Source organism: Enoplosus armatus, chromosome 6 (assembly GCF_043641665.1).
Source record: "Enoplosus armatus isolate fEnoArm2 chromosome 6, fEnoArm2.hap1, whole genome shotgun sequence".
NCBI lineage: Eukaryota > Metazoa > Chordata > Actinopteri > Centrarchiformes > Enoplosidae > Enoplosus > Enoplosus armatus.
The window spans coordinates 25,217,068-25,244,955 of record NC_092185.1 but is presented as its reverse complement, the minus strand read 5'-3'; the positions used below and the strand labels follow the sequence as shown (position 1 = coordinate 25,244,955).

The following is a 27,888-nucleotide window of genomic DNA, read 5'->3' as shown; positions in this document are numbered from 1 at the left end:
TGCCGTAAACTGGAACCCTGCCTGTTGTTTTTGGTCTTAAGTGGTGGGTGGTGTCCCAGTACCCTACTTATAAAAAAAAATAAAAAAAATAGCCTGCTCCCGTTGTGGTGCACTGACTTCCGTTGGCAACAGTCTACTCGCTGCAACTGCACTGTAGCTACATGCAATACAATATTGCCCTCTATTTCCAACATTTTGGACAGCCTGCTTAACTATTACATGGATACATGCTTGATATTAAAGTGAGTCACACAGCTTTAGGGAAAGTAGAAATAAAAATAGAGACGTAAGGGTAACAGTTCGCCAAGCACACTTTATTGACTCAATTCAATAAGAAGGGAAAGCGACAAACAAATCACCTGGCATCAAATTAAATACGTGAAATGTTTTCGTCACCTGTTTCAATCCGTCTTCCCCCCCCCCCAAACAAAATACCAACACGTTGCCACACAGAGAAGACAATGTTCACGCAGCAAAAAAAAACAACCAAAACGTTTCAATGGCATCAGACTTCCAACGGCAGCCTTCGGTATTTAAAATTAGACACACACACACACACACACACACACACACATACAAACAAAAGAAAACAGGCTGATTTAAACACAAGCTCCCTGGCAGAAGAACAGTGCAGCAGTGAGACTATTATTGCAGTTAGTGGACGCTCCTCTATAATTGAAAATAAATATTAAGTATCAGTGTCGCCCACCTCTGACGCGATGAACCGTCCCTCAACCTGCCTCATCCGGTTCCACAGTTCTATTTCAAGGCTTTTAGAGAATTATTGCATGTTCTAATATTTACATATCTGAGGAAATATTAAGACCAAAAGTTTCTAATCTTAAATAAATAGAACATTTTTGGTATGATGCAAATGAAAAATGATACCGCACGTGTCACAGATTCTTGAGAAAAGCAGATAATCGGTGACATTGGTCTTGTGGCTGGAGTTTCTCCACCGCTCAGGCAGGAGGGAACGCGGACAGGCGAGGTCCCCCAGCCGAGCCCTCAGGAGTAGAACTTGCTGTTGTTTATCTTCTTTTCTTTTGTCCTGGGGGCGGCACAGAGCAAGGAAAGCGGAAGAGATAATTAGGGACTTTTCGACATTCACTCTCACTGAACCACCCGGCGAGTCTGTCTTGAGACTGACTTGTGTTTCTCGCTGGTGCTGAACTCCCTGGTGAGGTGGTTGTGTTGGCCGGGGAGGGCGGAGCGCTGGATGTTGGTGTGCGTGTCGTACAGGAAAGGCTCACTGCTGACCTCGGCCTGCTTCTTCCTCAGCTGGCTGGAGGACGAGTACAGCTCCTCCTCCGCTTTCTGAATGGCGAGAGTCGAAGCAATACCTCCATACTGAAGCCAAACTGCAGAAATATGCAAGTGTGTGTGTGTGTGTGTGTGTGTGTGTGTGTGTGTGTGTGTGTGTGTGTTTGCTCACCCCTGCCTGCTGCACATTGATGTAGACCAGCAGAGAGGCTAACTCTAAGTTTTCATTGTAGCCGTTCTTTAGAGGTACACAGCGGTAACCTGCTGAGAGAAATCGGGTCAGGGTGCACACCGCTAACATCACTGCCACGGGGCAGTAGGGGGGCCCCGTGGACCCCTACTCACCCAACTCCCATGTACTATACATGCATCCCGTCACATTTAAATATCCATCAGCTACACTACACACGCAGATTCACTACATTTTGCCAGTGCCCCACACACACACACACACACACACACTGTATTTGGAAGAGGTAGAAGAGAAGGTAGAACTGTACAGAAAGGGGGGGGGGGCGTGTTGGACCCACCTGAGCGGATGCCTTTGACAGGAAACGTGGCCTGAGCCAGGAAGTTGGGGTCTGAGAACATGTCCTCCTCGTTCACCACGAAGCGCAGGAACGTGAGCTCGGGCTCGTGCACGGTGAAGAGCACAGGCACGGCGGGGGCCTTCCACACCGGGTTCAGACCGTTGTCACCTGCGGAGCACAAAAGATCACAAAGAAGCTCTCGCTCACATTTCTCCCCCCCGCCCCCCCATAGGTTTAACTTTCACCCTCCCCCATCTCCACCCCCCCCACCCTTTCCTTACGATAGACAATGGTCTTGAACTTCTCTTCTGTGTGTCCACACAGCTCAATCTCCACGAACGGACTGGCGATGCTGCGGCCGGGCTTGGGAAGGTGTCGGGCGGCAATCACCTGCAAAGGACAACTTTTTGGGAACTTCTCTCTCTCTCTCTCACATGTTCCCTCTTCAGTCTTTACTTACTTTATTACAAAATTGTAATACAGGCCCTGAACCTGAATATCCTAAAGCAACCTCAAGATAATTATGTGTTAGCCAGTTATTAATATGTGTGTGTGTGTGTGTGTGTAGACGTACCCTGACCACAATGTTGTACTTGACCTTCTTCTTTTCCTGGTGAGGGTCGTAGCAGTCGTAGCGCATGAGCTCCGGCTGCAGCACGTAACCTGTGCGTCCATTCAGACCGAAGAGGGCGCTGTTCAGCTGGGTGTACTTATCTGGACGGACACAGGGACAGTGAAGCGGTCGCAACAGCTGATTACATCAATCCAATTCCTCTACATCCGTCCTGTCTGGGAGCTCAGCCCAGATAAACCTGACGTACCTGCGGTCTGGAAGTTGAGAGCCACCATGTGACAGCCAAGGGCCCACAGTGGGTAAGGGTCGTAGTTGGAGGACTCCACGCGCTGGCCCTTTGGGTAGATGCGACTCAGAGCCTTGCGGTTGTACTGCAGGAAGTCCTTGGTGCGGCTCTTTCCCGGCATCTTGTTCTCCACGAAGGAGCGGATCTCTTTGTAGCTGTAGCTGTCTGTGGAGTCCGATCAGACCGGTCGTGTGAGAGAAAACGATAAAGCGTGATGAAACTGTGGATACTTTGAGGTTACACTGAATATCTTTTATGTTGGAAAGAAAAACAAAACATTTAGAGCATTTCCTTATTTCCTCGGGAGCTTCTGCAACATTTCGACTGCACTGATGAACGCGGCAGCAGCAGCAGCAGCTGACTTGTGCAAAAATAACCGTTCAATATGTAACAACCGTACTGGAACGACAGAGTCACCATGTAGACTGTTGTGTGGTGTGTGGATGTAGGTTATGTGTAAATTCAGCGCAATCTCCAAATTTAGCTCTGTGTGACACAGGAAGCTCGTCTAAGTCTTCAGATCTTTCCCTTCGGTCACATCCTGTTTGTCGAGCTGTGGCGTAAGAACGTCGCGTCGCAGGCGGTGGGACGATGGGAAGTTCAATCGCGGCCTAAAGCGGATGCTAATTGCGCACAATAAAAGGTTCCAAGGGTTTCTTGACGATAATAAGGTGTTTCACTACCGTTCTATTTACACAAACGGTCTCTAAGCGTAAGAAGCCTCTTGTCGCGCTTCTTCGCGTTCGGCGCGCGCGGCTTGTGTGCGTTTACCAAAGCGGTCCTTCTCCTTGCTGCGCGGCTGACAGTAGACCACCAGGTCCGACATCTCCATGGCAACCTCTGCCTTCTTCTCTACTTCCTCCTGCTGTCTGATCTGAGATGGGACAGAAAAACACGCAACATCACCAGTGAAACATCCTATTGTGGTTATACACTATATAGTATATATATGGTACGTGGGGGCGGGGGGGGGGGGGGTTCCGCCACTACATATATCACCATACTGTATGAGATACTAACCTCTTGTTCCCTGTTGTACTGCTTACTCATCGCTCTCTGAGTAATGTCCCAGCCAACCTTGTACCATTCAAACAGCTCCTCCAGAGAGCCTGCTGCCAGGTCAAACTGCAGACTGTCCTGCTCCACGTCCTGCAGGGTCAACACGTGGGGCTTCCCGTTTTTACCATTCTTCACTGGAAACAAGGGGGGGGGGGTTGGGTACAGTGAGGGAACGCAAGCTCGATATCCCATTCTAGACGAATTCCCTTGACTTTTACGGACGAAAACCACAGGATCACATGCACAGCCCTGTTTATTTCACAGCCTAAATGGCATGCAAAAGAGATCATTCTCAGTCGCTGGCTGGCCCCCCCATCTCTCTCAAACTTGCAGTGTCAAGAAACTTACAATTTTGGGATCAGCTCTCCACCACCAGTTGACATATGACACCTGTATACACACTATGCACAGCGTAATGATGACTATATTGGTGATTCATGTAAAAAAAGGAAAAAAATCATGTCTATTTGGAAAGATGTAGGAGGCTCACGCAGCGACTCATAGAGTCACAGTGGCCACATTTAAATATACCAAATACGCTAAATATAATCTTCCCACCCTAGTGGTTAATATGCGTTACCGTGCAGTGTGATCACAGCGGTGCACGCTCGCGCTATTCTACTGGTGGACAAATTGTGGTAGCAGTGTCAGGAAATGAAGCAACGTGCCAGCAAAAAGGCAGGGATCTGGGGTCTCACTCACAGTTTTGGATGTTGCACTTGGAGATGTCCACAACACCCTTACACAGTTCACCCAGTGGGTTGTCCTCCATGTCCTGTTTCAATAGACATCACGAACGCAAACAGGTTATTTTCAAACTCCATGCGGAGTCACCTCCGGTTAAACCGTGACCTAAACTCTAATAATCCACCTGTCCTTTGGTCTCAAGTTTGACGTTGTTCGACACCTCCTCCACGTAGTTGGATGGGAAGAACAGCTGCAGTTTCCCACCGTGGTCACCTTTCCACCTGCGGTGAGCAAACGCAGGGGGACAACGTGAACGGACGAACATGCGTGACGTAGCCTGAGTGTGTGTGTGTGTGTGTGTGTGTGTGTGTGTGTGTGTGTGTGTGTGTGTGTGGACTCACCATCCATCGTTCTCCTTTGACACATTGTGTATCAACGCTCCTTTACTGAAGTTGAGCTCATCTGGCCTCGCAGCCTGGTAGCTATACAGAGCCCTGACTGTGCTTTGGGGCTAAAGAAGACGAACAACACAACCATGAATGTCTTCATCAAGACCAACCTGCACAAGACAAAGAGTATAGTGGCGTACATATAGACATATATATATATATATATATATATATATGTCTATATATATATATATACGCACCAGCGAAGGCTCGATCTCGTTGGGTTCCACGTAAGCCTTCATCTCGTACAGAGAGGCACAGTCCTTCTCCTGCGAAGCGCAATAATCCACTGTTAGTGCCAGCCGGCGCAGGGGGGAGACACTGAACCGATATTGGACACTAAAATGTCCAGTCCGATTAGCAATCTCATCGGCTAAAAAAAAAAAAACTCACTGTGCTGAAGCGGTCCACTAGCTCGGGGGTGACTGGGTAACGTAGCTTGATCTTGCGATACAGCGGCTTCTTCCTGAAGTAGTTGACCAGCTCCACCAGGCTCTCAAACTCTGTGGTGGTGCCCAGCAGGTACATGCTGGACTCCTTCTGGATCCGGCAGTGTTTCACTTTGCCGTCGCCTCTGTGGGGCGGAGAGATCAAGATTCTGTTATTTCGGGGTCGAACGAATGAGCTCCGGGGGTTCCCTTCATTGAAGGTGGTGGCCCCCCGAAGTGAATTTAATGCAAGTTGAATTATATGATTTAAACGTAAATACTGATTATTCCGGATAACCGGAAGTGAGTGCAGCAACGCTGCTCCATCTTTTTTTTTTGTACCAATTCATGTGTTAACACTATTGGCTTGTTGATTATTGTTACATATTTTGTAACCTCACACACACACACACACACACACACACACACACACACACACACACACACACAGGGAAAGACAAACGGAGTCACTGCACCTGAATGTAATGGCGAAGGAGTCCGGTTCTCCTTCTCTCTGTCGGATGAGGAAAGCTCCATCTCGGGGAATCCTCAGCAGGTAGTCCTCCGCCTGCCCTCTGCTCAAGTTACTGTAGAACCACCTGCACAACACACACACACACACACACACACACACACGGACAGTTACACTATGTATGTGTGTGTGTGAAGAGGTGTTTTTGTTTTCCTTTCAGACCAGGAAAGTGTATTTAAATAGATTCAAAATGAGCTGGAAAAACAAGAGAGAGGGGAAAGAGTTCTACGCCTCGGTGGGTGTATGAGAGTGAGAGTGTGAAAGTGGATGTGAAAAACAGAAGGCACGCCCCGTGGGTTGATAGAGGCACCAAGCCATCAATATCAGCAGGGGGAAAAATACGTAGAAGGACTACTTTAGTGTGAAACCTGAACGAAGCCCATTGCGGAAACAACCGGGATTGTACCCTGACGTTTTTTGAGAGTCAGATGGGATCGATGTGTGTGTCCGTGACGTGTTTAGCCTAGCTAGTGGAAACAAATAACCCCCAGCAACTTATACAGAGAGTCCCCCCCCCCCCCCCCCCTAAAAGTTATGGGACACAGAATAAATTTACAACAAAAAAAAATGACACCGAGGTGTCGTAATCAATCGCTAGCTTACATTGTGCAATGGTTTTTAGCATGTGTTTCCAGTCCCCTGTGATGTTATCAGACTCGTGTTGGTTCATATGTGACAAACCCTTCATGTAGATGCGGGTTGGGCTGTGGTACGGCGTCAGTGAGGCGCAGTTCAAAGTCTTGGCAGCGCAGGGGGCTTTCTCTGTAGTGCTGGATCAGGGAGTACACACTGGGGAAGTGCAGGTTTGGAGTCAGGTAGAAGTAAGTGTGCGGCCCCTCCGAAAGCGAGCGGATGCGGCAGTGCTGGACCCTCCCGTTCCGCCTGTGAACACACGCAGGAGACGCGTGTAGACAGTTACAGATACATGCAACTGATTACAATACAGTTTCAGCTCTTAGTCCTGGGGTGGGGGGGTTTCTCTTCACTGGCTAGGTTTTGGATACGGTTCGGGAATCAAAATATTGCCCCAAAAAATGGGATCTTGGTGATTTCAGATGAGAATTGTGAGTTATCACATGACAACAGAGTGGTGTCATGGTTACAAAGGTTGGAATGACCAATCGTTTACATTCTTAAAGGGACACCGCCCTGGCTTAACATATACCGTACCTTGAACCAGGTGGATAGGAGAAAATACTTTAACTGTGTCCCATTTCGGGTCCACGTGGCTGTCCCATTCCAAAGCTTCTCCAAATATGGCGGAAAAATGCAATCATCTTTTGCCCAATTGTGGAGAAAAAAAACACCCTCTTAGGCCACAACATGTGGAAGCGGCGGGCCCCTGCACACAATCAACTACGGGCCCTCAGGTCTCAGGCTTGGGGCGTCATACCAGAAGGAGAGCGTGAAGTCCGTGACGTAGGTGTCGCTCTCTCGGACCAAGAAGGTGCCGTCTCTTCCCCCGGTCTCTGCGCAGTAATCGTGGATCAGGCGCTCGGCCATCAGCCTGCCCTCCTTCATGCGGCCGTGGAACCACGGCTCTGAGCAGTGCAGCTCCTGGTACTGCGGATGACGAGAACAACGCTCATTTTAACACACACACACACACACGTTTGTTTTAGGCCAACACATTCTTTTACCTTTCATTTACATGAGTAATGTGAGCATATCATGAACATGGATACATGACACCGTTTCCACCGTATATTTCTGTATCTGCATCAGGCCTGAAATCCAGGATTAGCCTTCGATAAGGATGATAATAATCATGTGATTTGGTGCCGTATAAATAAAACAGAACTGTAAATAAAGACAGTTATGTCAACATTTAGTGGTCAAAAACTCCACAGGGTACCTTTAACCGTACAGCTGATCCGATAAATCTTCACCTCCTCACTTTCTACAACTGTGACGCACTGATCTTTATGATTTGATCACAACAAGTGTGGGATACTTAAACGGAAAACAATGCAATTCCCTATCCCTCGTTTTACCTTCCTGGGATCCTCTTCCTCCTCCTCCTCCTCGTACTCCTCCGCATAGTACAGCTTGTCGTCAGAGATCACACAGTAGTGCTTGTTCCACCGCTGAGAAAGGGGAAATGAAAAATGTGCGCATTTGACTTCGCATGCAAACAAGCTGCTCGCTCGGGGACACTTTCCAGAGAAAAACGTGGAGCAGTTTGGATTCTGAAATGACTCACTGAGGTTGAAATATAAATCGATTTTCTCGATATCAACAAGGAGAGAGCAAAACAAAAAATGTCACATAGCTCGTATTAATGGATAATCCATTTATTTTTCCATACTCGCTCTGGACTGCTGAATATGTTCAAAAGTCCCATATAACCTTATATGTAACTTATTCTAGTCTATTTGTGCCAAACAGGAAAGCCCACAGTTAACTACGTTCGTTGATAACCAGCTGGACCACAAAGCAGCTGAACCTGTTTTGCGATTCAGGCCCCAGACGGGACGTAAAACAGATCAGGCGCCCGGTCGGCTTTGTGTTGGGAAACGCGGGTTAACTCGTCTTCTCGGTCCACACCCGTTTGACCCCTGCTAACAGTACCTCGTCCACGGGGTCCCAGATGTCCAGGTCTCCCTGTTTCTGTCCCTTCCTGAAGTCTTTACTCATTCCTCCTCCCTCCACGCTGAGCTTCTTGTGCTGCACAAGGACAACGAGGAGAGCACAGTCATGGCCGTTAGTAATGGTGACACGTACCGAAACAAAGAAACCTTTTCTACCTGTACTACACACACACACACACACACACACACACACACACACACACAATACCTTGAGTATGATCTTGCCCTTCAGCTGTGTAGGTGAAGGCAGCTGCTCAGCCATCTGCTCCACAGGTTCGGTCAGCAGTTTGTCTCCAAACACGTCTCGGAAGACGCGAGCCATCTGACGCTGCTGTTCTAAAGGACAGTGTTCTTCTATGGACAGGATCACTGGGAACCTGAGAGAGAGAGACACGGTTATCAAGACGTGTTTGAGGGAGATGGCAATGTTAATAGAGAGATTTGAAACGGCTGAATGTAAAAAATCTTCTAAACTTGTTGAATATATTACCACATGAGGGACTTGATGGAATCTTTAAGAACCCAAAAACAAACAAAAAGAGAAAAAAACAAGGGGCTTAATGACCTTTTCTTTAGTCAAAATGTTGGGAACCACAAATCTTTGCACCAGTATGTTAAAAAAAAAACAATGAAGTGTTTTTTTTTGGTTTTTTTTTAATTTAAAGCCACTACAAGGAGTTTTTAACTGGTTTTGAAACAGTCTCAATTTAGGACGGATTAGCCTCTAATTCTCGGTCCCATTTCTCCGCGAAATCAGACGAAACGATTCACAGCACAGTCAGTAAGAGCTTGTGTTTACATTTTCCCAGGATAAAGTTTCGCCCTGACGTGGTGCGTTAGCCCCGGTTAAAGGGAAGCAGGAGCAGACTTTCCTTTAGAGAATATTACTTTTCACATTATATTTTGTGGTTATGGCTGATCCCGGGGCAGGACCTCGGTCGGTCATGCAACAGAAGGAGAGAATTGCGGTATTTGAAAGGATTCAACAAAAAAAAAAAAAAAGATTCTCAATTAGCCCTCTTCCTCCTAGACAGGTAAAATGGTTTTTCTTTTTAATTTATGAAATACATTGCCAGATGTGGTTTTATATATATATAATATATGAATTTACACTTCTGGTTGATGCAGCTGCATTAAGATACATGTTGCGGTTTTGTTGCTGCAATGCAAGGGTTGTGTTGCTGGCCAGATCAAGGTCCTTACAATACGACAACACTACCGCTTTTGTCCACAGGGGCCGCCAAAATCGACACAAAATGAAAGTTCCTCGGAGTTGCTTTAATTTTAATTGCAAATAACATCAAGTTGAGACAATCCAATGTAGTTTAATGATATAGAATAGTGGGAAAGAAACTGGACAAAAAGTAATTTTGTAAGCAGTAGAATCAGTAAGAGTAGAATTGTTTTAAAGTCATAAAACTAAAGCCCTCATTTCTTGAACTTTTATCTAACCAGTGACGTAGACATTCAGACCTGGATGCTGCCCACTACAACCACAGCCGGTCAGCAGTCACTGACATAGTTTACAGTTTGTTTGTTTTTTTGTGATTCTTACTCTGACGTGACAAAAGCGTGATCGTTAATGGCTTTGACCACATCCTCAAACTTGATCTTGGTTGTCCTGGTCCAGCCGTGGTAGATGATAGGCTCCCCGGGCCCTTCCCAGCAGTCCACTGGACAGACAAAACAAAAAACAGGTGTTGTAATAAAGCATTATTTATCTATCCGTCACTACCTGTTTTGATTTTATGCCATGATCTAAGTGTAGCACAATAGGGCTGATATATATGTATATATATATATACTGACATTCAACACAGCGGCATCCCAGACGCAGACAGCGTACGTAAGCCTCCGTGGACGACTCACTTCGAAGCTGATCCCCCGTCAGGTAGCTGTTAAAGAACAGACAGAAGGAGGAGACAGGCTAGATTATATGTGGTTTTGACAAAATGAAAGCCCTTCGGTTGTTGCTGTGTTTTGGTGCTGTTTGCTTGCCGGTTAGGGATTTAGAAATGATATCCTGATCGAGCTCCCCCAGAACCACAGAAGACATTTTAGAGTAAGCAAGGGATCTATAAGAATAAAGGGATGTGGGATTCTCTCTCTCTCTAATAAGCCATCTGCAAAAGTTAGTAGGTAACCTGTGAGGTTAATAGGTCATTAATAAACAATGACCACTACATTTGTATGTAATCCATCGGCTATGCAGAGTTTGTCCAGCGTGAGAAAAAAAAACAGTTTGTAGAACTTCCTCCATATTGCTGTTTCTTTAAAAACTCAAAATGACTCCAGACGTCCCTCTAGTGTATATACACGTATATCTTTTTGAAAATCTCGTTTTTCCTACACATTAACTCACTGGGGTCTCCAGCCTGCAAGTCTTTAATCACTGTTTTGACCATTTATCAACCAACAGGGCCCTTACTTACAACCTATAAACCCTCTGGGTGCCCTAGTAGAAGGTGTTATCTCAAAAAACACATTTCAAAGAGACGTGTGGTGCAAAAAAAAAAAAGAAAGAAAAGAAAACAGATGGGGGATTACATTTCAATTATTTGCATTATTATTTAGTTAGTATTAACTATGGGTAATAGGGCATTTTTGAAGATTTCCCCTACTTTTTCAGGAAATACTTAACTTAAATCACTACATGTATTTGTTGGTATGGGGACTATAACAAATCTAGAGGATTGTGCAGCCATACAGTCATACAGTTTCCGCTTACATTTTAGCTCAATAATGCCAATTTAATTATTATAACTTGTGTAGTGTGAGAGTGTGTGGGGGGGGGGTCATACTGACGTGTTGTGGGAGGAGCTGATCCAGTAATGGGACAGAGGGTTGTTCATGTCCAGGTTGCTGATCTCCGAGAACTTCTCGTCCCAGACAGCGTTCTCCTTGGAAAACAGGAAACTGAGGAACTAGAAGAGCAGAAAGGCTCAGTAAGCTCTCAATAAGTCAACACAGTCCCTCGTTACTTTTGTGACTCATTTATCAATGATGAAACTTTAAATATAACAACACAAAAACAAAGCTTTCAGCATTAGTTTTGAAGCCAATTGTCATCACACTTTCATCGCCTCGGTCACTGAACTCGCTGTTTCCTTCTAAATTCAGCTCAGTGTTACGTCAAATTCCGTGGAGAGGCTCCAAATGACTAACTTGACCACAAACAGGATGCCGACGAAAACAGGCTCTGCGTACAGCGGCCTGTACCACAGTCTGTTTACATCTTTATGTATTCTATCTCCGTCACACACAGCAGATGCAGGCACAGAGCAGGATACCTCGCTGACGGTGAACTCCGGGTCATTGGTTTTTCTCATGGTGTCGTCGATGAAGGCGGTCATCAGATCTCTGACCTGGTTCAGATCACTGGCCCAGGGTTCCTGAGGGACGGAGGGAGAGAAAGATACCAAAGCAAATGTTAGTCTGCTGGAATATTATATAAGTAATTGCACGACCTAGCATCTGAATTATAAGTGTAAAAGATTATATTCATGTTTCGTTGAACAACTAATTATGTGGGATGTAGTTTGGGATTGATTCACTCGCCAAACCATAATGACAGCTAGGTTTGGAGCACCTCAGGGGTCAACCTCAGGGCCTATACTGTATGCTCCCGCCGGGCACTATTATTTGCCGCCATGGCATCTCATTACATTTCTATGCTGATGACACACAACTACAACCTTCAAATAAAGCCCACTGACTTCAGTATGCTGCGTTTCCTACAGCTGATGTCCAAAACTGGATGTCAAATAATAATAAATCGGCCCATGGTATATTTGCGAACAATTACTGCCAAATCTAGTCCTTTTTTAAAAAAAACTCTTGTATCGTAAACATGTCGCTTAAAACCCTACGCAAAGAAATGCTGACGTAACATTTGATCCCAACTTAAATCTTAATTACCATATCACTGAAATAGTCCGGTCTTGCTTTTCTTATTCACTTAAGAACATCGCAAAGATCTAGTTTTAAAGCCGATTCACTTTTCTTTACCTTTTGATTAAATGACTTGTGGATAAATCCAAAATATAGATAACAAACGTGAAGTAGTGATTCAAATAAAGTTACTATAACGAAGGTTCCTTCCCCTCGACCCCTAATCATCATACTCGACCCTCATCCTATACTTCCAGAATCAATCCGAATAAACTGCGTAGTCTTTGTTCTTTGTAAGTGAAATAAAGAACGATGGCAGCTCTTATTTGTTACAATACAATTTACTGGGAATGAGGGAATAGCTGTTTGACCGGCACACATGAGCAGATGGAAAATGAGTCAGACATGCAAAATCACAACAAACACCTCTCTTGTCTGGTGTACTAATCATTCACTACGCCTTATTTTTACCTTCTGCTGGTAGATGAGGAACCGCTGGAAGTCATGGAGCAGAACTGCTGAGGCATCTGGTTTATCTGTGTTACTGTATAATGGAAGAGAGCAAAGACACAGTGAAGGCACGCTGACAAACTCATCAGGGTTTGACCAAGACCAAGTGTTTAGCAAAGAAGGGGGTAAAAAAAAAAAACAGGAGCTCACCCCAGAATAAAAGCACACGATTCCTTTTTGAACTCATCAAGGATCTGAGTTTTAAAAAAAAATAATATGAATGAAAACGCTGGGGAAACATATGCGCAATAATACATGCAGTGTATATTTCCTTCAAATGTGATCCACTCAGACTCACCTCGTTCTGTTCAAACATTATGTGGTTGTACAATTTATGAAACTGCTCAAAGTCCAGCCGGTCTTTCTTTGCTCCCACTTCCTGTGAAAGTAGAACATAAATGCAGAGATGGAGAACTACAAGACGCCCCCCCTATAGAAAATTTGAATATTTATTTCCAAATCATGTCGAAGTAATTATGGAGTCATGTTTCAAAGAGGTGTCCAAGGCAAAAAGTCAAACACATTTGAATTTGAAATCATTCCTGCCTGTGGCCATCAAACTGTTCAACTCCTCCCTCTGAGTGTCAGACACTCAGGAAGAGACTGGAAATCTGGATCTACTTCACCTGTTCATACACCACCTCACTATTTATTCTTAAATGTTTAAGTGCAATAGATATATAGTCATACACTTCAACGCAACACATACATACATATACATTGTTATTGTATGTATTTTTTACTTCATAGTTCACTTAAATACTGTAAATGTGTATATTTTTTTATTTTCTATTTCTTATTTTTATATTTTGTACATACTTTTAGCTCTAAATTATGCTACTTTTTACTCTTGAATGGGAGCACCGGTACTGTACAATTTCCCCCCCCGGGGATCAATAAAGTATTTCTGATTCTGATTCTGATTCTGAATGAACGAATTAGAAGGAATTACAAACAACAATGGCGAGGACGTGACACGGAGAGAAGAAACGAGGAGTACCAGGAATTTGTCTTTGAGAGCACGAGAACTGGGGGCCTTGTAGTTGAGCAAAGGAAGCAGAGCCTTCAGCTCCTTCATAGAGATGCTGGGAAGGACACAAAAAAAAAAACAGACTGGCTAGTGTATGCAACAAAATAAAAAAAATAGGAATATATAGGAAAGTGCAACAAGTTCCTACAAGTTTTCTCACATACTGAAATTTGATTATTTTAGAAAACACTGTTTGTACCTATGATCATTTGCATAGTGAAAAAGTATTATCAAGTCATATCATACCAATCATTAGACACAATATTGATTTTATCATTTATGTACAGAATATACATATATATATATATATATATATATATATATACAGTACCTGTTTGTTTTGGTCTGATTGACAGAATACATCTGCTTCCTCAGCCAGCTGGAGGAAAAATAACATATATAGATCAATGATTAGATGATAGATTAGTACTAATAACTGTGTGAATATGTGCATGTGAATATTTGTGTGTGTGTGTGTGTGTGTGTGTGTGTGTGTGTGTGTGTGTGTTTACCTCTCCACAAGAACCGGCGTCGGAGCAGCCAGCGTCTCTTGCCTCAGCAATTCTAGTCCTATCAGCCATTTCTGTGCCTCCTCCACGGAATCAGCTGGCAAATGAGCAAAACAGACATTATCACCGTACTGAAGAGACGTTCAGCCCCGTGGGATGATGATGATGATGATGATGAGTAGTGGCTCAGCTTTTAAATCATAACGGAGATCAGATCTGCACAACATCCGTTTGCTGGGTTTGCTCATGCTTCACTGTGTTTCAGGGAGTTGTCCGCCATGGCAAGTGTACAACTCTCTCCTGGACATGGAATCGCTTTCATTTCATGGAAATCTCTTAAGAGAATAGTTCAAAATGCTTCATTTGCGGAGTTGGATTCAGGGCTTGGTTAGCCTAGCTTAGCATAAAGACTAGTGTGAAAACATGCAAACCAACAACTCTAAAACTAGCTGATTAGCATGTTGTAGACTGTTTTTCTTAACCTGTACACGAACAGAAATATCAAAAAAACATAATATGCTGTTTTAGGTGGAGTTATGTGCTGCAACTATTTCTTAACGAACAACAACTGGATGCAGTGGCCGTGGGCAGCTTCCTGGAGTCTTGTCATTGCAGACTCCAGACTAAATACAAAAAAAAAAACCTCTGCTCATCGACCATATCTGGCAAACCACACACAAGTGCTGCATAGATTGACACACTCTTTTAATGTCAGGAAATAGTTCTAACATGTAACCGCCCACGAGACCACAAATTGTTATGTAGGGATTAAATCGTGCGAATGTGTCAGCTTCAGAGGTATTGCTAGGAAAATTGCATCTGATTCGAACACAAGGCGAGAAACGCGCGGTTAAGACCTCACCTCCCAGACTGAGGGTGTTGAGAACAAACTGTGAGCCGTAGAAGATCGTGAAGCAGGTGTTCTCTTCGTGTTTGTCCTTGCCGTCTTTGAAGCGCTCAAAGTCCTTGGAGTTCCTCCCTGGACGCACCTCTCTGATCTCAAACAGGTCCACTGAAACGCAGCACACATTTGTAAGTCGCCAATCGTCGTTCCTCGACTCGGTGATCTCTTGGCGAACAGCACAGCAGATGGCTGACGTGGCTCTTTTTCAGTTTCACACGTTTTCAGCTTTCGTACTGTCGCGGCCATAGTTAGCGCTCTTTGGGGCATGGTTATTTTCACACTTGGACAGGCTGTGCTCACGAATCAACATATACTATTGAACTATATCTACAGACAGTGTCTAAACAGTGTTATAGAGGCTTTACAGCTACGTCACAAAGGTCCTATGACCTATGACTGTTGTCATGACGGAATGGAATGCACAAAAAGCATCACATAACATAATCCTTTTTTTTTTTTAAACATATAAAGCAAGCGAACAACTCAGGGGTTTAGGCTGATATTCCAAAACGGCTGTATGAAATAGCACGTTACATGGAACAGTATGCTTTCAAACAGCCTTTCCACATCTCAAGCTGATGTGTGAATTAGCATTTGGACGTCATTACAGCGAGATAACAGCAGAGCTGAGAATTTGTCACTGGCTGAAGTTATGGGGAAGGAAATGACAAGAGCAGCTTTGGCTCCTGCCTCTGCCACTGAAAGCACACCTGCACCGGCCAAGCTTATCACTGGCCAGCATGAATATGAAGATACAGAGGAATGTAATGGTGGCCTGGAGGGATAAATCAACATTTGGACCATTACCAACATGTGTGACAGCCTGAAAGACGTCTAAAACAGCACATACCTAAACACACCCCTTCTCAAGCATTTAGATAAGAGTATTTAGTGGCACCAGGGGAGGTACTGGATCTTCTAGCACTTGCACAACGACTTCAACATGCAGCCACGGTGATTTCCGCTTTATTACATAATTATCATGGTAAATTGCTGCATTTATATATATATATATATATATATATATATATATATATATATATATATATAAAGGGGGGGGGGCATATACTATTGATTTTTTTCTCCAAAGGACTCCAAGAGTCTAGTGTTGGTTCTACCAACTCATAAAACAAGACTCCCACTAAGCCCTAGTGGTATGCAGATAAATTCAGTTTACGGGATTTTTTTTTATATCGGTCTCTGAGACTTTTTGTTTGCCACTATTACAATACAACGAAGGCGAGTCACATTTTGTTAGCGGTACAAACTTTGTGATTTAACGAACTGACATTTGAAACGGGGCTCAGTTACATTAAAGGTGCCCTTTGGAGTTTCCTTGGAAACATTTACTGTTTCTCCCCAAAAGCACATTGTGTGGATCCTTGAACATCCGCAAAGCTGATTTTCTGAATATTTCGAATCCTGCGTTGTTTACATCCCTGTCTGCTAGCTTGGACTCTTCGTCCTCCCGCCTTTGTGGGAGTTAAGAGGTGAGAATAGACCTCATCATCACTACGTTCATCGCGCATATCATGCAAAATGTACTACATCTTATAGCTCACAAAAACGCTACGTTATAATTCACTAGCTGGTGAACAAGATGCTGTCACCACATACTCACGGACACCGTCGGTCTTGTCTGCGGTGCGCGTCCATGCCACCTGCCGGGTCTCCATGATGACCTGCACAGTGAGCCGCTCCGCCTTCTGCCGAAACACTGTCATGACCACGCCCATCTCCATGTCCCGTTTGATCAGGATCTTTTTGTACTCGGTCATTTCGCCCTGCTGCCCCCAACAAGCCATCTCTGCAGTTGAGACAGGAGAGACACAGGAGAGAAGGCTGAGATTATGAAGGGCTCTTGAGTAAAACAGCACAATTCGGGGGAAAAGTCAAATCACCTTCATGTAGCTCATTCTGCAGGTGTAGTTTTAGAGATATTGCATTCCTCCACATCTTTCAGGAGACTTGAGATGTTGGACGTTTTTTAGTCACTGCTTATTCTGCCAAAGCAGTTGTATAATATCTTCGGAGGATCTAGAGGGAGCTTTGTCAAGTCTGAATAAATGTTTTACTTGCCAGTTGTGAGCAAAATAGACACATGTCCGGACTCTTTGCTGTGTCATTATCGTAGGAGATTTTAATATTCATGTGGACGTTGATGAGGATAGCCTTGGCGCTGCGTTTACCTCTTTATTGGATTCGATCGGCTTCTGTCAGAGGGTACAGAAACCCACCCACTGTTTTAATCTCACCCTCGACCTGGTTCTGACATATGGACTTGTAATTGAACATCTAACTGTCTTTCCACAGAATCCTTTGTTATCGGACCATTATTTAATAACTTTTGAATTCCTATCACTGGACTACACGCCATTAGGCAAAAAAGCTTACACCAGGTATCTATCTGATAGTGCTGTAGCTAAATTTAAGGAAGTGATTCCATCGGCATTAAATTCAATGCCGCGTCTCAATACAACTGAGGACTCCTTTGCTAACCTTCGTCCCTCTCAAATAGACAATGTTGTTGACAGTGCTGCAGGCTCAATGCGATTGACACTTGACTCTGTTGCCCCTCTTAAAAAGAAGATAATAAAACAAAGAAAGTCGGCTCCATGGTATAACACCCAAACCCGCAAATTAAAGCAAACAGTGCAGAAACTTGAAAGGAAATGGCGCTCCACCAAACTGGAGGAATCACGTTTAATTTGGCAAGATAGTCTTAGAACTTATAGGAAGGCCCTCTGTAAAGCCAGAGCAGCCTATTACTCATCATTAACAGAAGAGAACAAGAACAACCCCAGGTTTCTCTTCAGCACTGTAGCCAGGCTGACAGAGAGTCACAGCTCTATGGAGCCATGTATTCCTATAACCCTCAGCAGTAATGATTTCATGAGCTTCTTTAATGATAAAATTCTAACTATTAGAGACAGAATTGATCACCTCCTGTCTTCAGGTGGTATCTTACCTTCAAACACAGGAATCTCAGAAACAGCTGTAAAACCTGATGTATATTTAGATTGCTTTTCTCCCATTGACCTTCACCAAATTACTAAAACCATCTCTTCATCTAAGCCATCAACTTGTCTCTTAGACCCCATCCCAACCTGGCTACTCAAAGAGGTTTTACCTTTAGTCAGCACTTCTTTACTAGACATGATCAATCTGTCTTTATTAACAGGCTACGTACCACAGTCCTTTAAAGTAGCTGTAATTAAACCTCTTCTTAAAAAGCCCACTCTTGATCCAGAGGTTTTAGCCAACTACAGACCTATATCTAACCTTCCCTTTCTCTCCAAGATTCTTGAGAAAGCAGTCGCCAACCAGCTGTGTGACTTTCTACATGACAATAAGTTGCTTGAGGACTTTCAGTCAGGTTTCAGAGCTCATCATAGCACAGAGACAGCACTGGTATAAGTTACAGATGACCTTCTAACTGCATCAGACAACTTATACTTGTCTCTATACTTGTTTTGTTAGATCTTAGTGCTGCATTCGACACCATTGACCATCATATCCTATTACAGAGACTGGAACATTTAATTGGCATCAAAGGAACCGCACTAAGCTGGTTTAAGTCGTATTTATCAGATCGATCTCAGTTTGTACACGTTAACGATGAATCCTCCATGTACGCCAAAGTCAGTCATGGAGTTCCACAAGGTTCTGTGCTTGGACCAATACTATTCACCTTATATATGCTTCCTTTAGGGGATATCATTAGAAAACACTCCATACAGTTTCATTGCTATGCGGATGATACCCAGCTATATTTATCGATCAAGCCAGAAGAACCTCATCAGTTAGCCAAGCTCCAAGCATGCCTTAAGGACATAAAGACCTGGATGACCTGTAATTATCTGATGTTGACCTCGGACAAGACAGAAGTTATTGTTCTTGGCCCTGAACACCTCAGAAACACAGTATCTAAGGATATTGTTACCCTAGATGGCATTGCCCTGGCCTCCAGCGCCACCGTGAGGAATCTGGGAGTTGTCTTTGATCAGGACATGTCCTTTAACTCCCACGTAAAACAAACTTCAAGGACTGCCTTCTTTCACCTCCATAACATTGCAAAAATCAGGAAGATCCTGTCTCAAACAGATGCAGAAAAATGAGTCCATGCATTTGTCACGTCTAGGCTGGATTATTGCAATTCCTTATTATCAGGCTGTCCCAATAAGTCCCTGAGGACTCTCCAGCTGATCCAGAATGCTGGGGCACGTGTACTGACAGGAACCAGGAAAAGAGATCATATTTCTCCTGTATTAGCTTCTCTGCACTGGCTCCCTGTAAAATCCAGAATAGAGTTTAAAATCCTTCTCCTCACCTACAAAGCTCTTACTGGTCAGGCACCATCATATCTTAAAGAGCTCATAGTACCCTATTACCCCACTAGAGCACTGCGCTCCCAGAATGCAGGGTTGCTTGTGGTTCCTAGAGTCTCCAAAAGCAGAACAGGAGCCAGAGCCTTCAGCTACCAAGCTCCTCTCCTGTGGAACCGGCTCCCAGTTTGGGTCCGGGAGGCAGACACACTCTCTACTTTTAAGAGTAGGCTTAAAACTTTGCTTTTTGATAACGGTTATAGTTAAGGGCTGGCTCAGGTCCTGCCTGGACCAGCCCCTGCTATAGGCCTTGACTGCTGGGGGACTTCCCATGATGCACCAAGCTTTCCTCCTCTCCCTCTCCATCTTTACATTCCTGTTCCTCCAATGCATGTTACTAACTTTATTTCTTCCCCCGGAGTTTCTTTGTGCTTTCTCGTCTCGCAGGTTGCTGTGGATCGTGGTCCTGGTACGCCTGGCTGCTGCCGCCATGGGCCTGCCTGACTCTCATCACTACAGTTATTACGTTTAGTCGTAGTTCTGTTACTATTAAAGCTGTTATTGCTATTATTAATCTCAGCTATTATTACAGCTGTAACTACTATTATCAGTCATATTTCCATTATTATTATAATTCTAGCTGCTATGGCTACTGCTGGTGCTGCCATAAAGCAACCGCGCCAAAGACAAAGGCACATTTCCAGTAATGGAGACAATGACAGCATGAATGTCACGAGTAACGTACTCACCAGCTTACTTAAATGACCTCAGCTGAACTTGCCTTGTCATCCCCTTGTCATTGCTACTCACCAAAGGAATTTGGTCAGATCAGTCGAGATAACTACCCAGTTTTCGCCAAAACATGACAATTCTAATTTCTGGTACGACATTTGGAATACAGGTACAAAAACTTCTTGTTTCATAACAATTTCAATAATGGTCACTAAGGATTCGTAGGCTCCTGTTTTGGTATCGCTGCCATTTTGGGCTCGGCACATACATCCACATTTCCCTGGTGAAGGCCCGGCCATTTTACAATTGATTAGTTTTCAGATTATAATTTCCCAGAAGATGGCGTCTTCAAAATTCCACGTTTGAAGACACCAGTGGTCTGTGAGAGGCTGAATTAACAGATTAACAAGATTATTCGATTAATAACGCGTGCTGGTTTTGGAAGAGGAGGGAGAGACAATGGAAAACTAACAGCTGACTCAGAAACACAACAATCCCACTCCTTTCGTAGTTTTCATAGAATTTGCGTGCAGGCACAAACTGAGCTGTGTGATGACCTATTAACCTAGTCTTCACTGTGTCTGGAGTCCCCCTTCAGACAGCAATAGGAAGCTGACCTCACCCACGAATGTTTTGACGAGTGGGTAGAAGGCTTTACACCTCTCTTTTATAGCTCGAGACCATTTCTAGAGTTGATGGACGTGAAAGGCAGCTGAAGACAAAGCGAATGGTAACTAAAGGAGACGTGCTCCCATACAGGTTTGCTGCGTGCAAATTTGAGGAAACTCTTTTGTTAAAATTGTTTGTGCAGTTGAGATGTGCACAACCGTAACCGTAGGGACATTAGAAATAGCAGTGTCCAAAGAGAGTAGCAACGTGAAGTATTCAGTAGTGATTAAATTACCCAGAATTTAGTTGCTCACGAGATTCAAATCTTTATGGACATGATTTGCTTCCACATTTGGAAGCAAATGTGGAAGCCTGTTTGGTCGGATAAAACAAGACATGTGAAGATGTCGCCGACATTTTATAGAACAAACAATGAATTGATTCATTGAGAAAAATATCAGCAAGTTAATCAGTGATGAAAATAATCATTAGTCGCATGTGCTGGATTCTTTTAAGCCCCGTTTTAGTTTTGGTGGTCCATCTAGGATAGTCTCTTTTTCCTGCCTTAAAGCACCCATAGCTCCATCGAGCATGCACAGCCCTTTACATTTCTCACCTCTCTGCGCCGCATGGTCGATAGGAGGCCTTGAAGGGCCACTCCAGCCATTTAGCATTGTTCTGGTGTTGGGACTCTCAAACGAACGGTCAAACCTTTTCAGTCTCCAGCTGGGGTGTCCCAGGCCGATCCTAAGGGTCGGTACTGTGGTCGATCATGGCATGTTTGAATGGATCAGCACTGGCTAAAATGAAGCCATTCAGTTCAGTTGAACTATATTGTGTTTTGTCCACCTCGGCTGCTGGTGTTGCAGCATGCTGCTCTATTTCGCGCTTGCGTGCAAATGCATGGATCCGCACAGCTCCGACGGACACAAACCTGCTACCTCTCCTCTCTCATTAGCAAAATATTTAGGCACTGTAGTAGCCTTAGCTTCACGTTTTTAGCTGGCACCGGTTGACTGACGAACGGCGCTGGCAGGTTCTAGCAGCTGTCGCTAAACAACATCAATTCCACGAATAACTTGAAACCGCTGACAGGTCCGCGCGCTCTCGGCAAAACCAGTGTCTTGACTTTAGTCTGTCAAACAGTGTTTATGAAGTAGAAAAGCATCACTCTGCAGCATTACTGTACAACCACAAACCAAGTTATTTGTAGTCCCAACAATTCATACAGAGTACCCGGTGGCTTCATGTCCATTTCTGGGGCTGCATTCTCTCCCTTAGACTTTTATTCATATCATATCAATCATTTAAGCTGATCAACTTCATAGTTTTGGATCAGGACCTTGTTTGGATCAAGAAACTCCCGGGGAAAAACCAGTTTCTAGCACGGGTCAAGCTCCAAAAACACTTGATTCTACATTTTTCCATAACACAACTTTAATTTCTTTTACACCCCCACACCTTCAGTTTGCAACGCCCAATCAGAGACAACCCCCGTGACATCATTCACCAGTGCCTACCAGGGACGTATGAATCCTGGGCCACCTGCTCTGTTGCTCTGCTCAGCTCTGGGATCTCTGGGATCGTCACCCACTTTTTCCTCACGTACGACAGCGGTATTAATATCGCATGCAAATGTTGGTGCTCAGATGCATATCTCATTCTGACCATGCTCTCTCTCTCTCTCTCTCTGCCTCACTTCATTTTATTACTTCCATTCTCCTGCCTTTGTTTAAACGCAGTCACTTATTCTCTACGTCAATCATTTATTTTGTACATACTGCGTTGGTATATTGCTTCCTGATTTTTGAGGGGAAACGTACGACGGGGTGGTTTTGATTTGAGGAGGGGGAAAAAAAGAAAATGGAGGTTGTCTTTAAAGTGCACAGAACAACTGAATCAAAGTGAGTTCCCAGGTTCCACCGTCTTATCAGCGACTGTGCGCCAGCTAGGAACACGTAGCGCAGAGATATTGTAATTAGAAATAGTGTGTGCCGATGCGACATTTGTGGAGTTGAGAGCGGTGCTGAACGGGGTTTCAACCTGGTTCACTTGCATATTTAATATTTAACTTGCAAATGGCCAGAGAGATATCAAAACAAAACAGTACCACAGAGGGAGTTCTGTTGAATTACACTGGAACCTGTACTGTGTTCTGAAATGTCAATAATAAAGGCGCCCTGTTGACTTTTCGAGTATATTTCTACACCGGGAGAGAAATAATGTGTAACCCATCAGCTCATGCCAAAAAGTAGTTTCTTTATATCTCAGATGTGATTGAATGTGTATACTTGAAGCTAAATGAATGATTAACTGTCATTATCACACAACTACTCCCCTGTTCTCCCCCGCTGAAACCTTTACCCCCAGTGAAGGGACTGTCCCTGTTGGGATCACTGCAGACTTATTTAGACTGACACATTTCCTGATACTGACACAGCAGCGATATTACATACAGCCAACCCGCTCGCGCTCGCGTCGACGCACGCACAAGCGCACCCGCTTTCAGGAAAAAACAGTGTTCGTGTGAAATGAGGAGGAATTTGTATACAGACGAATGCTCGCGCCTAGAAACTTTCTGGTTGAGCTAGGTGAGATCACATTTCATTTCAGTTTCATTGAATTCGCTTTTTTTTTTTTCTTTTAAATTGCACCAGGTCAACACTGCATTCATTGCACAAGATAGAATAACAAATGTGACGGGGGGGGGGGGGCAGAGAAACTATCGAATTCAACCTTGTGTGGAAAAAGCCAGAAGAATGGGTGATACGGTGGTTCAAGTGGCAGTGGAGTCCAGCAATGACCAAACCAAAAGTTAGTTTACACCACAGTTCACTGACAAACAATGTCAAAAATAAACCCCACCACAATGTCTTCGAGACAGTAAGGCCGGTTTAAGCAGAGGTGGAAGTGACACATTAGATTTACTCTTGTTACTGTAATAAAGTCGTTTTTACTTTACTTTTTAAATTTTTTTTAATCACAAGTATTTTCAAAGTGCAACCTCAACAAAGGCAAAAAACAAAAGTCACGTGAAAACGTCCTGACAAGCTGTGTGAGAACGGAGCAGAAGAAGAGTCGCCTGATCAGCAGCTGCAGCGGAGAAGAAGGGTTATGTTCACTGGCCAAGTGTAGGGGGGGGGGGGGGGGCGTGTGGTCGCACGAGCTTGTAGTTAGTGAACAGTACAAAAATTGCACAGCAATGCAATCAAACTAAGCATATCCACGATGCTGCGCAATCCAACAGGTGCATGCTGGGTCTGGCTAACAACACGCTAACGTTAAAATGCGCATGCTGGATCCTCCAGCCGTGACTTCTGCATTCGCTAGGGACTATGTGAGGCCTTTCTGCTGGTGGTGGTGGTGGTGGTGGTGGTGGGGGGGGCGGGCTTGTACCATATCAGGCCTGGCAAAGAAATGGTCAAAAAATACAATACAAATAATCCCTGACACACTGTGACTGCAGAGCCTCTTTCGCAGCGGGACAGAGAGGTCGGAGTTGACAGGTTATATCACCCTTTGAGAAGTTGAGGAGGACTTCAACAAGCTTCCTTATTGCTGTAACTCTCGCGCCAACAACCGCTGCATGGCCTCGCAAACATATTGTTGTGTGCCAGCTAGGCAGTCCGTACACACACACACACACACTTGAGTATAATATTCTAGTACTCTCTCCATCCCTGGGTTTCAAATACTCATACGTGTTATCAATATTTAACAATCCAAACAGCTGTAACCAGTTCAACACGCACACCAGAGCCTAACAGAGCCTCTCGTGCCGAGTTCACCTGCCGGTTAGAGCAGAGGTCGTTCTCCTCCGGGCCTCACCTCGCCAGACACGCTCATTTCAGCGACTGACTTCAAACGACGCAAATCTGGCTGTGACGTAAATCATTTGACTCCACCCGCCGGTGTCGAATTCAGCCGAAAGGGTCCTTAAAGTGTGTCACTGAGAAAACATTGTCACACTTGAGGACCGGGCTCTTGGAGGCGGGAACATTGTGAAATGATTCTGTTCATTTTCAGCGAACTATTTAGACACTCGAGAGTTCCTTGTTTTCGTTAGCAGTACCAAAATAGTACTGTCGACTCTCTTTACCAGAGATGGTGCTCCGAGTTTTAGTGCCAGATCTGGCTGTGGAACCTTTACTGACGGTGCACCAGCACAGTACGTACCAACAAGCACAGGAGAGCAGGACGTAAGGTTAGGGAATAACTGGTTAGTGTGACCTACTGAACAACAATCTGGCGTTTGGGAGGAATTTAAAGAGAACTTTATTTTGTATTTCTAAGTACTGGATACCCCTTCTACTGCGAGATCCTTGGTCCAGGCTATCAGCCTGTGGTTTTTGGCATTAGGTCTGCTCAGTTTTTTTGCTAAATGCGAGCTGAAATCGACGGAAGACAGGTTCGAGGAGGCTCGCCGAGTTTGAAAGTTCACGGCCCACAGCTCAATGCATCCTCTACATTTTCATTTTGACATTGGGGATTAAAAAGGGGGGGGGGGGGGGGGGGGGGGCATCAAGTCAGTCACCTTCTGCAGCAGGCCTCGGCCGTGAGACGGACGCTGCCGCTTTTCAGTTCAGCTGTATCTACTGCAGAGAACCTCATCGCAACTTTGCTCCACAACAACAACAACAACAACAACGAGCAGCGCTCCCTGCACCACCACAGGCTTCTCAAGTCCTCTACAAGTACGATTTGCACCCCAGTCGGCCCGCTTTACAACATATACAGTGACATACAGGCTATGGCTGTTTACCCTGGACCTCCATTTGTGCAAAGTGAAACAACATTTTTTTTCTCACATTATAAAGTATACAACTCATTACTCCATCTCACCCCCCCCCCCCCCCCCCCCAAAAAAAAACAACTCCAGCTTTGTTGCCCATTGCCCTTAATGTTACTAAAGGTAGACAGTTAGGTTACCCCCTTATAACTAAGAATCAACGGCGTACGTTCTATTCTAAAGCCACTCTGGCTTCCATACCAAGCCCCCCCCCCCCCCCCCCTCCCTTTTTTTTTTTGCTTTGTTCAAAGCATAAGAAACATAAAACTTATAAATAATTGTAAAAGGTCTCATCTCGAATTCTTTTTGCACATGGTGACACACAAGGATGCAAAAAAAAACAAAAACTGGGCCACATCCTTGCGTGTCACCATACCGCGCTTGCTTGTGCTATATATATATATATATATATATATATATTCCTTATTTCACTCAGCTTTCAAATGGTTTACCCCCCCCCACCCCCCCACCCACCCACCCAGGAACCCTATTCTATTCCTCATTCGGTTATAACATATGAGGATAGGTCATAAGTTTACTGTCTACTGCATACAGGATAAGACTCCACGCTGTGAGCTGGACAGACACACACACACACACACACACACACACACACACACCATCCGCAGCCCAGCAGATCTGCTGCCATTACAAAGCGGATTTCCCCCCCCCCCCCCCCACCACCCCCCTCCTCCTCCTCGCTCTCCTAACTTAACTCTTGTCACAGGCACTTCAACACGTACCTATAAATAAAACACAACAAAGAAAAGCAACAACAACAACAACAACAACAAACAGAAGGCCTTACCTTCAGCGTGGTGATCGAGTCTACTCCGCCGTCCCAAGTGCTGCCGCTCGGTTTCTACCGGATCATGACTTGGAACAGTTCTGAAGTGAAGCTGTAGAGGATGTAGAGTGTTGGCCACAAAAAAAAAAAAAAAAAAAAAAAAAGAGAGGGGGGGGGACCAGACGCAAAACGGTCAGTTCCTCTATCTGCGCGTGTACAAGGAAGTAAAAGTTAACTTGCATTACATTGCGACAAGCGCGGCCTAAAGAGGCCGGAAGCGAAGGACGGCGCTATCTATGCAAAGTACATCCGCGCAAGTGCCGGCGGACTGACGGACGGAGGGACGAGCCGCCGCCGTGACACCTGCCGGGGCCGGAGGACCTCAGCCTGCGCTATTTTGTGTCGTTTTTTTCGGGACAGGCGGCTCTTCTCGAGAGAACCTTTCGCTCCAGGTTCACTTCGAACAAGGGAGGAGGGAAGAAAAACAACCCCATAAAATGTTTGCACTTTCACAAACACGTGGAGGTGCATGGGAACATGGGAATGAGTCGTTCATGGAAATATTAGATATTTAAGGAAAGTACAAATAGCCGCACTTGGGCCAGTGTGCTCTTTTTTTTTTCTTTTTTTTTTTAAAAGATGAGGGTGGGGGGAAGGCAGAGAAGAGCAGTGTATTTCCTCTCATCTCTGCTTTTGTCTTGTGAATGTGACGATGAAGCCGTTGCGGGTGAAAAGGCAGGTTTAGGGGAAAAAAAAAAAAAAAAAAAACTTTCCACAAGACTGAGGCCCTCAGACCAGCAGATACCATAGATTTAAAGTCAAAGACAAAGTGAGTTTAAGTAAGGGTTGAGCAAATGCTGGGGTGGGGGGGGGGGGGGGGTACAACCCCATCACTAGGACTCTGAGGGAAATATGTGCATTAAATGGCCGGCAAGTGACCGGGGTGAGGGAAGTAAAAGCAGAAAAGCAGAACAGAGACAAAGAAGAGGATAGTTGAGTATGAATATATATATATATATAATGCAATAACACGTGTGCATTGTTTCACTGCTTATATTTCTGCCATCTTGACAATGACAGCTATAAACATAGGTGTGACACAGGCCGATAAAAGACGCTTTGAACCCGTATGAAAGGCGCTCTCTCTAAGTGGAGCTTGATAGATTTATTGATACATTAAGGGACATTAACGTCATGGTGTCGTGCACATGATGGGGCGATCCTGAGGCCTCAGGTCTCGTCACATTTCTGGGACTAACACAATAAAATCATTTCCATACACAAACAGAAAGGCCAGCATAAGCCTCCTTTATAGAACCACGTCCTCCTCCATGTCGATGTGTAAAAGTGCTATAAGATTATATAACACATTTGCATGTGTAACTTGCCTAAGGCATTTGCAT

The 27,888-nt window shown here is 44.6% G+C and overlaps 1 protein-coding gene across 1 annotated transcript; it reads right to left on the bottom strand.

The window, feature by feature from the left end:
- Positions 1 to 293: 293 nt before the first annotated feature.
- On the bottom strand, positions 294 to 26,614 carry plcg2 (phospholipase C, gamma 2). The gene is made up of 33 exons (XM_070906811.1): positions 26,507 to 26,614; positions 16,865 to 17,050; positions 15,202 to 15,351; positions 14,343 to 14,436; positions 14,162 to 14,209; positions 13,801 to 13,885; positions 13,099 to 13,179; positions 12,951 to 12,994; positions 12,762 to 12,834; positions 11,690 to 11,791; positions 11,205 to 11,323; positions 10,209 to 10,294; positions 9,955 to 10,072; positions 8,608 to 8,776; positions 8,380 to 8,475; positions 7,803 to 7,895; positions 7,202 to 7,371; positions 6,490 to 6,690; positions 5,753 to 5,875; positions 5,242 to 5,422; positions 5,049 to 5,117; positions 4,801 to 4,910; positions 4,584 to 4,680; positions 4,415 to 4,487; positions 3,674 to 3,846; positions 3,425 to 3,527; positions 2,615 to 2,818; positions 2,368 to 2,507; positions 2,075 to 2,183; positions 1,794 to 1,961; positions 1,436 to 1,524; positions 1,151 to 1,317; positions 294 to 1,051 (listed from the first exon to the last, which is right to left on the bottom strand). Exons 2-33 carry the CDS (start codon positions 17,046 to 17,048, stop codon positions 1,009 to 1,011), a joined length of 3,762 nt encoding a protein of 1,253 aa, XP_070762912.1. The 5' UTR covers positions 17,049 to 17,050; positions 26,507 to 26,614; the 3' UTR covers positions 294 to 1,008.
- Positions 26,615 to 27,888: the final 1,274 nt, after the last annotated feature.

Excerpts from the sequence above, each read along its gene's own strand:
- plcg2 (XM_070906811.1), bottom strand. The coding sequence starts at position 17,048 with ATGGCTTGTTGGGGGCAGCAGGGCGAAATGACCGAGTACAAAAAGATC. Across the intron at positions 14,437-15,201 it reads CAACACCCTCAGTCTGGGAG|CTGATTCCGTGGAGGAGGCA; the intron begins GTGAGGTCTTAA and ends CTCATTTGCCAG. Across the intron at positions 1,525-1,793 it reads TGTCAAAGGCATCCGCTCAG|GTTACCGCTGTGTACCTCTA; the intron begins GTGGGTCCAACA and ends TTCTCTCAGCAG.